The sequence below is a fragment of the Enhydra lutris genome, unplaced genomic scaffold (assembly GCF_002288905.1).
Source record: "Enhydra lutris kenyoni isolate GAN:26980312 unplaced genomic scaffold, ASM228890v2 scaffoldscaffold3, whole genome shotgun sequence".
Taxonomy (NCBI): Eukaryota; Metazoa; Chordata; class Mammalia; order Carnivora; family Mustelidae; genus Enhydra; species Enhydra lutris.
In genome coordinates, this window is record NW_019154087.1 from 60312888 (window position 1) to 60328606 (window position 15719).

General features: G+C 40.7%; 1 protein-coding gene across 1 annotated transcript in view; it reads right to left on the reverse strand.

Moving 5' to 3' along the window:
• Nucleotides 1–464: 464 nt before the first annotated feature.
• Nucleotides 465–15719, reverse strand: part of LOC111154584 (SH3 domain containing ring finger 1) — a 191482-nt gene continuing 176227 nt past the window's right edge. The window contains exons 11-12 of the mRNA XM_022514249.1: nucleotides 12228–12568; nucleotides 465–2835 (exon numbers count right to left, since the gene is read on the reverse strand). Coding sequence (XP_022369957.1) covers nucleotides 2667–2835; nucleotides 12228–12568 — 510 coding nt within the window. The 3' untranslated portion in view covers nucleotides 465–2666. The remainder of the gene's footprint in view (nucleotides 2836–12227; nucleotides 12569–15719) is intronic.

Sequence of the window (15719 nt, forward strand, 5' to 3'; positions counted from 1 at the left end):
CACGGGCTCTTTTTTTTTTTTAAATAACATATAATGTATTATTTGCTTCAGTGGTACAGGTCTGTGAATCATCAGTCTTACACAATTCACAGCACTCACCATAGCACATACCTTCCCCAATGTCCATCACCCAGACACCCTATTGCTTCCCTTCCCCCACCGCCCAACAACCCTCAGTTTGTTTCCTCAAGATTAAGAGTCTCTTATGGTTTGTCTCCCTACCCCGTCCCATCTTCCACAAGCTCTTTTAAGAAGGCTTTAAACTTCCTGAGGAAGTAACCAAAGAAGGTTTGTTAGTTGGAGAGGTAAAAATGTATCATAAACACTAAATTGATTATTGTAGACATCCTCTGAGGTATATGCAAAGAATTTTTATGAAGTAGAAATTACGTCAAATATGTCTCAGGTTAAAAAAAAAGAAAAATTTTAAGGATTAATGCAAGGGACACATAATGATTGAACATCAAATTTTAATCTTGAACCTTTTCTCCAGTCTTCAAATTATTAACACGAAAAGGAATGATAAATTGCAATTTTATCATTGCCATATCGCTGTGTAACAAGCCCTTGTTACAAAATCTCCATCTACTGTCTCCAAAAAACGAATAGAAAACCCATACATTATATTATCTAAGTGATCTATTAACAGATGAAATTTTAACCAACTTCATAGCAGGAAACTATTAACAGAGGTACTTCAATCACATAGCTTAAAATATGGAGAAAAGACGGGTAAAAAATTATCTTAAGCTGTAGTAGTCTTTTTACTTTTTAAAATTTTTATAAAATACACTAATTTCCCAAAATAAAGAATATTATGACACATTGGTGTCAACTTACACAGATGAAAGCTGATGTCAGCTTTTTTCCTAACTAAAGCTCATTTCACCAAACCTTTATATATTACATGAATATCCAAGTAAAGTATTTTTTAAAAAATTCAACACACAGGAACATAATGTACAGTGTTTTATTAAAAAAAAGTTAATTTAGGAATGATTTCATTTTCAACCACATATCTTTTTAAGACCATGAAACCTCTTGCTATTGCAAGAAGACTTTTCAGTTCATGTTTCTATTTCCCATTTGTATTCTCAAGAGTTAAAAATGAAAAAGGTTTTTTGTATGTTTGTTTTTGTTTTCCACAAGAAAACTATAGCAACAATTTCATTCACTACCAGGCTGTCTTCCCTCCTTTTGTTTTTAGGACTACCCAGACCCACGACTGCGTGGCACCGGAATGTAATGGGGAGAAGAGGCCAATGACATCAAAGAATGGATATAAAAAGACGGGCACAGCTGGATCCTGCCACAATTGTAAGGTGCGGGCACTTTCACTGGAGCAAGGCCTACCAGAGCCGCAAGGAAACTGTCACAGGAGCAGTCTCCTGGCTCATCCTTTATATCAGTCAGCTGGGAGGACAGAAAGGAACATTTTCACTAATGACTTGTATAATGGCTGATGGATGCATTAGCCAGGAGGGGAGGGAGTACACCCAGAGACCTTGGTCAGGAGCGAAAAGAACACTGTTTATTTTATACCTCCTGCACTGGTCACTTCTGAGCACAAACTAACCTCAACAGGAAATTGCAATGAAATATACACACCATGCACAGTCTATATTACTGTGGGAATCCAGTAACACATGCAAGACGGTGGGAAAAGAATCACAATGGATAAATGTAAACTTTTCACAGTGTTTCTTATAACCTTTGACTTCAGTACAAGGGCATCACTTACCACCACAATCTCACAATGTTTTATTGTGTCCTGGGCATGCGTATCACTTGGGTTAAAAATGGGCGATTACATTTCACAGCCATTCTCAGACAGGAGTACAACTTCAATTTTTCCAATGTCCAACCAATGAATTGAGCTCCTGTTATAAAACTATATTTCTGACTGCATTTTTGTTCAAGGGTTGTGCTTTATTTTTCCTTATCACTTCACTGACTTCATTCTAGGGAAATTAAAAACCTACAAAATTATATTGAGGACTAGGTCTTACAGTGATTCCTGACCAAACCAGAAAGACAGGGAATCACTAACTTCTTTTCTCTCAAGTTTCTGTCTCCCTATCCCAGGCCTTTATTGATACTGATTGAGTTACATGTTTTGATTTCCTGAAGCGGAAAACCAAATTAGAGAACTGGCATTTCTGGCTTAAAGATGCAAAAACTAATACAGGTAAGGGGAGGAGGTTCATTCTATGTCAAAAAGAATCTCTTGCTCTCAACAGGAGATAATCCAGCTTCTCCTTAGCTATCATTTCATAAATTAATAATTTCTTAAAATCAAAATCCAAAGAATTTATCTATTACAAGAAAAATTCAAGTTTAAAAAAGCAAATAAATTAGTTAAGCCTTGTAAACAATTGTCCATTTTAGCTATATATCTTCTTAAAAAAGGCTTTTCTGTATAGTAAATCAGACAGTACAAGGCACACCTTACACACCAGAATCCGGAATGACAGGACCCACATATACACACATGCCTTCTTCACACTGTTGGCTGGCCTAACCGTGCTGGGGTCACTGGGGTCACACACCAATCCTTTGCTCATCTCCTGACCATCTGGAAGTCCACAAATGTGCTCTTTCCATTAAACTGCTTTGTGCTATTTTGTTGTGTGATGTGACTTCCAGCCTTCACAAGGTTAGTCTCCTTATATGTTTTCCACAAAGCTTCCTGGGAAAAGGCCAGTTTTCCCATTACGTTGTAACGTGCCTTTGAACCAGCCATCTTCTCGCTTTTTATGAACAAACACAATATCTCCTTCTTTAAGTTCAAGCTCTGCCTCACTCTGAGGAGGATAGGAAACCACCACTCTGTGCCTAGAAAACAAGAGATATATTTTAGTTAAAGCCACTCAAAGTAGTAAAAATAAAATTTTAAAATGGTGTACTTCTGGTCTAACACAGCTTTAAACAAACAGAATAGGAAAAGTAACATTTGTAAAACAACTCAAAATACAACTATTCTCTGTTTTGTAGAGATTGGTTTTAATAGTTTGGATGTGTTTAACAGCTCACTGTCCATGACACAGACTGGTTTGAGTGACCTTCACAGTATTCTTGTCTCCTCCCACAGAGAAAATTATATTCCATTTCCTAGAAGGAAATGCCCTGTCCTTCCATCTTCTCCAAGAAGAAAAGAGTGAATTTATTTGATTGGTGAGACTAGAAGAAGCAGTTGAGTAGGTGGGTTCAGGCCTCTCTGAACTACCTGCCTCCAAGCTGAGTGGGCTCTGCTCTGTTTTCACACTGGAAGCATGGAACGGTCAGGGGTCAGGTCTGCCGCCTTGAAGTGGATCTGGAAGTCTGTCTCTCTGTGTCCCTTACACTCCGGTTTGACATAGACGAGAGGCAGCAATTCCAAGGAAGTTCATCTGCCTTATATACCCAAATTCTCCCTTGGGCAGGCTGTCCTAAGGTCTAAACAGGGAGGGGAGGACCATAGCCACAAATTCAGTCCATCACCACCAGTAATGAGGTTGACATCCTGATCTCCATTAAGCTGATAACGGTGTCTCTTTCTCCATTGGTTTTCAATTCTGATGTTAGTGAGAAAAGGTATAATTATCACTCAAGAACCCCAGGAACCTTGTTGGTTTAATACTATCTGTATCTCCCTTCTTCCTATCTCCTTAGTCTCCTTCTGTGAAATTATGATTAACAGCCACGGAAGACAGATTAAGGTTTTTATGCCCCATGTTCTTTTATCTTTCTATTTTTCCAGCATTATTGCTCTCCTTTACTCCTCTCTTGCTTTTCCCAGTCAAAGGGGGTGGGGGAAAGGTGGTAGAGGTAGCCAGCCTCCAAGATGGCCCCAGTGACTGTTATCTCCTGGTATTCACACTCTGTGTGATCTCCTCGCACAATCACAGGGATGGTCTGTGTGACCAAAAAAATACTGTAAAAGTAACTGTGATTTCTGAGGCTAGATTATGCTAGGGGAAAATTGGCTGCCATGTTGTGAAAAAACTTTACATCCCTATGGAAAGGATCACATGGTGGGTAACTGAGGTCTCTTTCTTTCTTTCCTCCTCCTTTTTTTTTTTTTTTTTTAATTTTATTTATTTGAGAGAGAGAGAGAGTTGGGAGGGGTAGAGGGAGAGAGAATCTGAAGCAAACTCCCCGCTGAGCATGGATCCAACTGCAAAATCATGACCTAAATCAAAACCAAGAGCTGGATGCTCAGCCTACTGAGCCACCCAGGAGCCCCTAACCAAGGTCTCTTTCTAAAAGCCAACTAAGTAGCCAATAGTGATGTGAAGGAGTCACTTAGAAGAGAGTCCCCCAGCCCTGGCCAAGCCTTTAGGTGACTACAGCTCAGGCTGATATCTGACTGCAACCTCAGGAAATATCCCAAGCTGGAACCATCCAGATAAGCCACTCCCAAGTTCCCAACCCACAGAAGCTGTGGGGTAACAAATGTTTATTGTTGCTTTAAGCCACTCAATTTTAGGAGCAATTTGTCACATGGTAAAAGATAACTAAAATGTTATCTTTTTTTTTTTTTTTAAAGAATTTATTTATTTGACAGAGAGAGATCACAAGTAGGCAGAGAGGCAGGCAGAGAGAGAGAGGGAAGCAGACTCCCTGCTGAGCAGAGAGCCCGATGCGGGGCTCGATCCCAGAACCCTGAGATCATGACCTGAGCCGAAGGCAGAGGCTTAAACCACTGAGCCACCCAGGTGCCCCTAAAATGTTATCTTTTTAAATCTATGATTAAAAAAAATGTGAACATATATCTTTCTCCATTTGCTGTTATGTGGTATTCAGTCATAAAGGTGATTTTCAGTTTCTATTTTCTTTTGGTTCTTAAAGTCAGCAAACAAGCTTATAGCCGAATAGGACCCACTCTTGACTGTAAGTAAAGAATGGTATGGCTTACATATTGATAGTCACAACAAATTCTATAGAACTGCCCCTAAGCTATGAAACCCATTAGGGCCCAATCCTTTAAGAATATCATTAGCTTCACCAACCTCCATCTCATAAAAACTAGAACTAACTCTTACTAAGAAGGACCATAGCAAGAACACCAGACTATTACTCTATTTAAAAAAAAAAAAAAAAAAAAAAGTCATCTCTGAAAAAGTAGAGTGAGTGCCCGAACAGTTCCTGAGCTATTCTGGGCACACGAACCAAATGATCCTCCATGGTCTGAAGCAAAAGTAGTAAAGCATGGAGGTTGACTTATTATTTCTAAGAAAGAATTAACGTGTTGAACCCACTGAACCCACAAAGCTCGGCGTTCAATCATGCATGAACTGAGGAGGAAGGCATGGCATTGGGTGCAAAGGCACTGTGTGTGAAGCTCTGGGCTAGGGGCTGCCATAGCCTTAAAGGTCATTTGGAGTAGCTTAACTTTGGGCTAATTATCTCTGCTCTCTCTGTCTCAGTTTCCTTATCTGTAGAAAGAGATTGTTGTAACTTAAACAGGTTGTCATGTAATGGAGTAATAGATTATAAGTGTGATGCTTAGCATGGTGTCTGTTACAGAATTTATACTCCCAAATTCTAGCTCCCATTGTGATCATATGACTTAGGCAAAAGCAGGCAAGGGTCTGGTGCTTCAAGGGGGTGAAGGATGGGCCAGGAAGTCACTGGCTACCTCTACCCAGGAAGCAGACTAAGGCCACAGCCTAAAGAAGAACTGTCTGATAATGAGACTTAACACGTAAGAATGGTAAAGTTAGGTTTTGGAATTCCTTCTCTGCTATCTTTAAAAGCAGGATAAGTAATTTCATCATAGATTTATCTAAAGGAAGGGATCCAGATGAGAAGATTTCTCAAGTCTGATGCCAACCTGCTAAAAATGCATGTAAAAAGCAATGTAACAAGTTGTCATTTGAGGCAAGTTAAAATTTGAGCAAAGCTTTTTATGTCTGGAAAGAAGCATACAAGTGACTCAGATCGCATTCAGAGTAGAACTCTCGGGGCGCCTGGGTGGCTCAGTGGGTTGAAGCCTCTGCCTTCAGCTCAGGTCATGATCCCAGGGTCCTGGGATCGAGCCCCACATCGGGCTCTCTGCTCAGCAGGGAGCCTGCTTCCTCCTCTCTCTCTACTTGTGATCTCTGTCTGTCAAATAAATAAAATCTTTAAAAAAAAAAAAGAAAAAGAAAAGAACTCTCATGAAATGTATTCCCCATCAGTTCTCTGTGAGCTGCCTTAAAGGTGAAGTGGAATAAAAATAGTTCTTGAAAAACTTGAATTAGATTAATATTTGCATTTATAAAATGCACTAAACCAATTTCGTCAAAAATTTTTTGAACTAGAACTGCTGGGCTAAGAACATAATCTTCCTGTCAAGTTCCCATTGGGAGCAAATTTTCATTGCTAAGTTATAAACCTCTGGTGGGGGGGTGGAACAAGAAACCATGTGCATAATGGAAACTGTGACACAGTCCTGATTGTATGAAGACTACCAGGTGCAGTGGTAACAGACTCCACTTAGCAGTCATCCAGCTCCGATCTTGGCCTTAAGCCCTGTGAGGTAGTTTGCACACATTTCTAACATAGACTCTTAAGGCCAAATTCTGGACACAACTGGCCAACTATCTCAGGCATGGAAAGTGGAATGTTTACAGACCAACAAACAGATGTAAGTCGCAGCTGCGGAGGCCCTTCACATCTGTTCCTCCACTGCCTCACTTGGATTATGCTTGCCTTTATTTGAGTGGGGCTTTGGGGAAGTTCTGAAGCTCAGAAACTCCATGGGACCTGCTAATCCCACTTTCAAAACCTGCACCTCATCATCTACTCTTCATTGTTGCTGCCACCAATCCTGGTGGACAAACTCATGACCTTCCACCTGGTTAAGTAATCGACCTATCCTCCCTGCCTCCATCTATTCTGCCCCCATTCCGTTCTACACAGAACTGACAGACTCTTTCTTACTTTCTTTTTTTTTTTAAAGATTTTATTTATTTGACAGAGAGATCACAAGCAGGGAGAGGGGCAGACAGAGAGAGAGGGGGAAGCAGACTCCCTGTTGAGCAGAGAGCCCGATGCGGGGCTCGATCCCAGGATCCTGAGACCATGACCTGAGCTGAAGGCAGAGGCTTAACCCACTGAGCCATCCAGGTGCCCCCAGACTCTTTCTTAACTGGGAACTCTACTTGTAGGGTTTTTGTTTTTGTTTTAGATTTTACTTATTTACTTAAGAGAGAGAGATAGTGAGCGAGCGAGAGAGAGAAGGAGCAGGGGTAGGAGCAGAAATAGAGGGAGAAGCAGACTCCCTACTGAGCAGGGAGCCTGATGTGGGGCTTGATCGCAGCACTCTGGGATCAGGACCTGAGCTGAAGGCAGACGCCTAACCAACTGAGCCACTCAGGTACCCCACAGCTCTACTTGTAGTTATCTATTGCTCAAAAATCATTACTGGCTTCCAATGCCTATGAATAAGGTTAATCCTCAGCCTGGTATGTGAAGCCCTCAGTGATCTGACCTTCATCTTTCTTTCTATGTATATCTACAGTGATCTCCATGAGGGTATCAAACATGCCTCTAAACTGGAGTACATGGCTTTTACCTCTCCAATCCTTGGCCCGTGTGGTTCCTTCTCTTGGGAGTTCCCTGTGATGACGCCTCTGCCCATCCACACCTGATCAGCCTCCCACAGCCTGGTTCCAATTTGCCCCTGCAAAATCTTCTCTAGCCCCATGGCTGGAAGTAAATTCATGCTCACTCAGATCCCAGAGGCCTCATGTACATTTCTTATGGCACTTAGCACAATGTACATTGCAGTGTTACCATCTGTATCCTTGTCTCGTTTATTTTCCCAGACCACAAGCTGCTTGAGGGGTGACAGGATGGTAAATTCACTTTAAATGCCTCATATCACTTAGCATAGTTCATGGTAATTCCTCCCCTCTTTTTTCTAAGAGAGGGAGAATGTAAGTAGGGGAGAGGTGCAAAAGGAGAGGGAGAAAGAGAATCTTAAGCACTCCATGCTCAGCACGGAGCCCAATGCAGGGCTTGATCTCATGAGTTGAGCCAAAACCAAGAGTCAGACACTTAAACTACTGAGCTATCTAGGTGTCCCTTGTGATAATTCTTAATAAGCATGTTGAGTGACAAAACAAAAGGCACAACATATAGTAAAACTGTTTTTTAAGAGGTGCAAAGCTCCCTAGAAAGGAATGTAATTTGACAAACGCTAAAACATGGAAGGACCTTGAGAACATTATGCTAAGTGAAATAAGCCATATACAAAAAAGGTGGAAAAAAAAAAAAAGAAGCCATACACAACAGGACAAATATCATACAGTTCCATGTATGAGGTACCCAGCATAGTCAAACTCATAGAGACAGCAAAGTAGAGCGGTGGTTATCAAGGGTTGCCGAGGAGGGAATGGGGACTTACTGTTTAATGGGTGCAGAGTTTCAGTTCGGAATAACAAAGTTTTACAAATGTATAGTGTTGATGCTTATTCAACAATATGAATGTACTTAACGTCACTGATTTTTACCTTAAAAATGGTAAACTTTATGTATATTTTACTATAATTTAAAAATAGGATAAATGAGTAAGTGAGTGAATAAAAAAAATAATGTAAAGATTAGGGGGAAAAAAGAAAAATGAAAAAATGTCAAAAGCTGAGTGGTCCCTTGGTTGTTGTAAAGTATGTCTTCGAACAGAGCACCTGGGAGCAGTGGGAGGTATACAGCATGGCTCACAGCCTTGGCGCTGAATGGGCCTCTGCCTCTTGGTGTCTTTGTGACCCTCAGTTTTTGTGACAGTTACTAGGGTGGAATTCAAGAAACAGAGGCTTGCTATACAAAGAAGCTTCACTGATACCCCACTGCCAATCTTCCTGACTTGGGCTATGATGTTCAGTATTCCACCTAAATGAGCACCTACAATCTTTTATTTGTATAAATTATCGATGTCCTTTATTTTTCTGGCCTCTCTTGCACTCTCTCCAATTCATACATTTTTTTTTGTTGTTGTTGTTTCTAATCTCTCCTGGTACAGCCCAAATTGGATCCCTTGTGGCTCTGGGAGGCACTCTGTACATCACCCTGGTCTGGGTAAATAAACTGCACTGCTTTCTGCCAGTTGCTACAGCAATCTAATACCCAATTAAGTATTTCACTGGCAAAACGATACTAGCTCACTTTGTAGCTCTGCCTGAAGTCCAAGTAAATTATATCCATTGCTTCACCCAGTGGGTTCATTGTCACTACCTCAAATTAATCATGCTGGTTAAACCCAACTGACTTTCTGTAAATCTGTCTCTATCCAATTTGTGTTTCCCAGTGTTCTAGTTTAATCCTTGATCAAAGATCATAGGTTCTTTTCCAGTTTAGGAGATGGGTTTATAGGTATGTGGTTATAAGTTTAATTCTTAATCTTCAAAATACACACAGAGATGATATGCTGTGTCTCCTTAAGCCCTTATCTATTCTTTTTCAGTAGAGGGGGAAAAAAAAGAAAAGCCTGTCACATATACTTTCTTTTACTGTCGTCCTTTCTGAAATATTTTATTTCTATTTTCTCTTTGCAATTTCCTAATTATTTTTTCTCCATTACCTAAAATAGAGCCCAAGATATTTATTCTATTATTTCTGCTATAATCAGTTATACATTTTCTGCCTCCAGGATGGAGCATTGCTTGCTTGTTTTCCTCAGCCTAACAAACACAAAAGGATTCTTTTGTTCCTCAGAGAACTGTCTCAGCTAACACCAAGACCCGTCAATACACCTCAAAGTTCATCTTTTCTTACTGTGAAATTGCTTAAGTCTTTATGTCACGTGAATGCTTCTTTCCATTGAAGGCACTGGCTGCCCTACTCACATTCTTTTACTTTAGATTTATGGGACAGAGTCATGGTTTGAGGGGAAATTTTATGCTTGCTCTCATTATAATCTGTGCGGGAATCCTATCTCATACTGTACCAATACTATGCAATCAGAACTACTTCTACAAAATTTTATCAGTAAAAACTCCACCAGAAGAACCCCAGGCTTCTGTACTTTGCCAGAGCAGGAGCTGCTGCTATTTACATTGTGAATCAAGGAATCTAAGATCCTGAAATACTCTGAATCATACTGATGTGAAAGTTATTCTTCCCTTCATTTTTATCAAGAAGTACTTTTTATTGTGTTGAAAATGTTGAAATATCAAAACAGATAATCCCTAAATGATATACTTGGTAGCTTTCTACTAACCAAAAAAGTTTCATTCCCAGTGGATCATAAGTTGTTTTCCTACACTACTTGTTTCCACACATTTCCCCTATTGTTTTTATAGTCAGGCAGACCTAAGAATACAAGTTAAATAAATACTATCACCATCATTGTATGAAGGCAAAGGGGCTGTGAAAAGTTAGGCTAGCTATTATATTTAATATTCCACTGAACATATGGATTGTAAAAATATGAACTTGAGCAGAAATCTTCTCCAAAGACCCCTTTTCCACTTGTAAAAATTGAAATGGTTATACGAAAAACCTGTCAGAGAATTCCAGAGTGCCCATGCCCATCTGTTCCATCCTTAAATTCTCCATTGTTCCCTATCTGATGTGCATCCCCTTGCTTCCTGAACCACCAACACCTGCCTATATTAGCAATTTCTCCTTTTCAGATGCACTGAACAGCAAGAGCCTGCTGTAAGAAATGAGCTCCTCTAAGAGGAAAGGGCTGGAATGCAGAAGCCACAGAGACTGAGGACATCTGGCAACTGAAAAGGAATGCATAATGGGGGAGGGCGGCAGCAGTGCCAGACCCAGTGCCTAGGGAGAGGCTGGGCAAAATGAACTATCACTCAGAACAGTCACACAAACACCGCAAATGACAGGGAAAAGAGGAGAGAGACTCAGGGCATGAGGGGAAAACTGCAGATCAATGTCTGGGGGTGGGAAGGAAAGAAGGAGCCTTTGTGACCAAAAGAAAGTAAATAAGTCCCTGGACTAACTCCAGGGACGGAAGGCTCTATCCCTGGAAAGGGGAGTAATACTGCAGGAAAAAAAGGCTGACTCTCAGAATAAAGGATTAAGTGAATCCAGGACCAAATTTCAAAGCTTTACTAGGAGTACGACAGATGAGGGGAAAGACAAAATGATTTTGTGGAGGGCGAACCCTTTTTAAGATAATATCTCATATCACAACTGGTTTTATAAGTATTAGAACTACAGAAAATTATTTCACCTCACTATGAAAATAAATAAACTGTGTACTTTGTACTTAGTACATGTTGGTTGTTTGATGTTTTTTTGAGTTTATTTTTTGGTAAAAAGGTATGCCCCTGAAATTATACAAATGAAGGCCTCAAATTTTGTTGGGCACAAATGTCCATCCGAAATACAGACTTGAGGTGAAGTTAAGTCTTTTTAAAGTTTAACATTTTATAGTCAGACTTCAAATCAGTAACTAAAAATGCTACCCAAAATGCAAAACCTTCACAAATTAGAAATTTGTGTTATCTATAAAATGCAGGTACAAAGGGAATAAAGCTTACAGAAATAATAAAACAGATGGCCCTTTTAAAAATAAATGTTTATCTATTGATGCATTATGTATAAACTATCCACTATTTTTAGTGTACTTCATGCTTTCCTGGCCCACCAACAGAGCTTTTTAAATTCATGTAACCCTAGCAGATATTTGTCTTAATACATACATAGTTTTTCCCAGTGTAACTCCTAGAACTCCACTGGTTGTACCAAAAAGATCTGCTCCCATCTGTAATCATTACTGAAGGTGAGATCACTAAGACAGGGCTCCTAGTTCCAAGCAGAACCAAATCAAGTCACTGTGTCAGGAGGGGATTCATGTCAATGAGAACGGAGCCACACTCTCCTAGCTCAGGAAGAATAAAAAGAATTCTCTTAGTAGGCAGAATCTCCTAGACAACTAGCAGATAATGACGTCAACGTTTAATAAAAAAGGCAAAGGATAAATGGAGGGAGCAGTTGCTGGCAATGGAAGAGTGGCAAGAAGGAAGATGTGAACCAAGTTCCAGGGGTTAACAAGTTTCATCTGGATACAATTCTGAAGTGGTTGTCTGGAGAAAATAAACACAAAGAGGGTTGGAGGCCTAACCCACAGAAGAAACACAGCAAATAGTAAAAGACAGCCAGAGCTTGACTGTTACTACAAATTTAGTTAAAAAATTCGGGGGCTGTGGAAAAGTATCCTAACGTCAGAATAAGTACTCCAGCATAATGTTTGCTAGGCATTTCTCCATTTTCTCCGGAAACAACAGTGAACTCACCTCTCACAAACCACAGGCCTAGACTCATTCATGACAGGGCCCAGGGACGAACATGGCTGACGAGGCGGTGGAGCGATGGGAACAGCGGAGTCCAGAGAGCTTGTCTTCCGGTGAAGAGCATCCTGGGCCACAAGGGCGGCTGGGCCTTCCCCGTCTGTGGGGCAGGAGCCGGCCCTGCCGTGGGCACCCCCTAGCGGCAGCTCAGGACCCACTGCTCCCTGCAGAGACAATTCGCAGCCACCAAGCTCCACTTCCAGGGTGGGGGAGGCTGGAGGAGATGCCCGCGGCTTCCGTTTGGTGGAAGCACCGGAAAGCAACTTCAACAAACCCTTTTTTTCTTTCTAGGGGAAAAAAAAAAAGTACATTAATTAGAGACGGACGGTACTGTTGTTATTGTAATTGTGATAGGGTGTTACAGTTTTCACTTCTGGGTCTGATGATTTTTTTTTTTTTTTTTTAAGATTTTTAAGTATCTCTACACCCAACATTCACAACGCCAAGATCAACAGTCGCATGCTCTACCCACTGAAGCAGTCAGGCGCCCCTGGTTTGATCTTTTGAATTAAAATTTATTTCTGCAGATATCTGGTTATTTGTGCTCTAGCTCCCAAATTCTGTATGATGTTAACCCAATTTTTTGCCTCTCTTTCTTTTCCCCTTCTGCCTGCCTGTTTTTGCTTGTTTTGGATCTTCCAATGTTCATCACTATCTTCTACTGAGGTAGACTAAGCAGAAAAAAGAGAAGTAAAACAAAAACTCACCAAGATACATCTCAGGCTTGGTGAAGGCAGAACTGGACATTTTAGGACAAAATGGAAATTTGTGATTATCAATTTAATTTCTTAAATGACTATCTTACGTCTAATTCTTACATGCTGAATTAAACATTACAGCATTTTACTCTCCATCCAAATACTTGATTCTATTTTTCTCAGCTTTTTTTTTTAAAGATTTTATTTATTCATTTGTCAGAGAGAAAGAGAAAGCATGCACAAGCAAGGGGAGTGGCAGGCAGAGGGAGAAGCAGGCTCCCCGCTAAGTAGGGAGCCCAATGTGGGGCTGAGCCAAAGGCAGACACTTAACCAACTGAGCCACCCAGGTGTCCCCACAGACCTGATTCTTATCATTACAGGTAGTGAGGTCTTGATCAGGGTTAAGGACTAAAGCAGTTCTCACGTGTCACCACCTTGAGGAAATTTAGTAAGCCAATAATGACAGAAGTCAAACCATTTCAATTATGCAAGAATCTCTTGGATTAGAAAGCCAAAACGCCACAAGATTGTATATAAAGCGTCAGTACATATAATCAAAAACATTTTTATGTCTTTTTGCAAGCAAATGTAGAAAAGAATTTTTTTCCCCCAGCAATCTTATGCTACAAAAACCATCTCTTGAATCTTTATCTGACGCTTTGGTTCTTTGCTCTGCTAGGGAAACCAGATCTAGAACTAACTTTTCTTCATTTCCAAAACCTGCGTCAATGTTCCTTCTGATAACGAAGCATAGAAAATAATCATTTTACATCATTTTACTAAGGTGTCAATGACATCATAAAGTCCTCTAAATGGAAACATTGCTTGAAAATAAAACATTTCATAAAGAATTCGTTAGAAAACTCTATAGGCAAACTCAAACTGGAACCATTAAGGTCCACTAAAAGGGAAGTAGAATTCTGAGGCACCTACCCAAAGACAGAACACTAAGGAATTTTTCTTGAGATTATTAGTTCATACTCAGTAAAAATCCCTTGGGGAAAAGGGTCTGAATCCATAATAACACAGTTTCATTAGAGACAGAATGGCAGAAAAAAAGAACAAACTAAAGTGATGATTTAACCAGATGATGAAAAAGCATTCCAGGGAAAATGCATCCCAAGAAACTGCAGGCTCCATTTACCAAATACTGTTCACAGTACAAACTAACCCTTGGGTTAGAAACAGAAGACAGGGAAGCATGGTGAGGAGCACTGAATTCATTTCTGTACAGCTCAACTCGGGCTGCAGATGAGCAGAACCAATCATCTGATCCCAATTCCCCTTCTCCCCATCCCAGCCTGAGGAAGATTTTTCCACATTTTTCTTCAGGGCCTGGCCTTAACTCACCATTCTGGCTTTTGCTTCATTCCTTTAACTTCTCATTTTCCAAGGGGCTATTAATACATTCCACTAAGTGACACTACACGCTTGGACTACCTGCCTGAGTGCCTGTCTCTCATCCACGCGGTGCCTCGTGCAGAGCCGCACCTACTGAGGCTGAGAGGCCAAGACTGAAGAGGAGACGGCTGGGAGGAAGGGAAAAGACTGAGCTAGTCCCAGGGCTAAGGGAGTAAGAGAGGACATTTTGCAATTCCTAAATCCCATGGAGATAAAGATTTCCTTTTATACAGTGGACAATGAAGTGGGCTGACCAAACGTCTGCCAGCCAAAGCTGCTGCCACTTCCTTAAGGGAGCCTGAGGTCTGGAGGGCCAACCAATGAGCTGAGAAAGAACAACGTCTACACTTCTAAGGGGGGCAGTCAGCCACAACTTCCAGCTCTTCCTGCCATGATGTAAGAAAGAACACTCTAATCCCTGGACCCCGACAGATCCACTGAGAACATCAAGTCCGGTGATAAATTACAATCTCAGCAAGCCACGGCTACAGATGTTTCTTAAAAGCTCAGTTCTGGGCACTCAGAAAAATTCAGTTAACTGAACGGAGCTCAGGGAACAGTCTCTAAAATGATTAAGAAGAAAGATAACCTGGTTCATCTAAAATGATTAAGCACATTAAATACAGCTTGCTTTAATGACTTCTAAGGGATGTGTTATCATCATCAGCTGATGCCGACTACCCACGAAGCAGAAGGCAGAGGATCAGATGTTGTGGCAGGGTGTGGGGGTATGAGATGGGGGTGCTAACATGGAAAAGATGCTGTCCTAGTTCCACTGAACTGTGCATTTGATATCATATTCTGATGTTTTCTACACTAGCAGAACACTGTGCCACTGGAGAGAGGATTTTGCAAACACAGACATTTATCATCTTTGTTTTTTCAAAATCCAACAGCAGAAATGAAAACTACAGATGAATTAATAGAGACTACACTCCAGCAAAGCAATTTCTTAAATGTAGTTTTAGCATGAATGAAGAAGGGACATTATCTTTTATTTATTTATTTTTTTAAGATTTTATTTATTTATTTGACAGACAGAGATCACAAGTAGGCAGAGAGGCCGGCAGAGAGAGAGGGGGAAGCAGGCTCCCTGCTGAGCAGAGAGCCAGATGCAGGACTCGATTTCAGGACCCTGAGATCATGACCTGAGCCGAAGGCAGAGGCTTAACCCACTGAGCCACCCAGGCGCCCGGGACATTATCTTTTAACAGGAACCTTAACAGTTCTCCTGTTGGTTTTCTAAGAAATTATTCCTAGATGGAATAATGTTTTTATACTCATAATTTTCTCTTCAGAAGATCTGATGATTTAAAACCACACCTCATACATAAAAAGA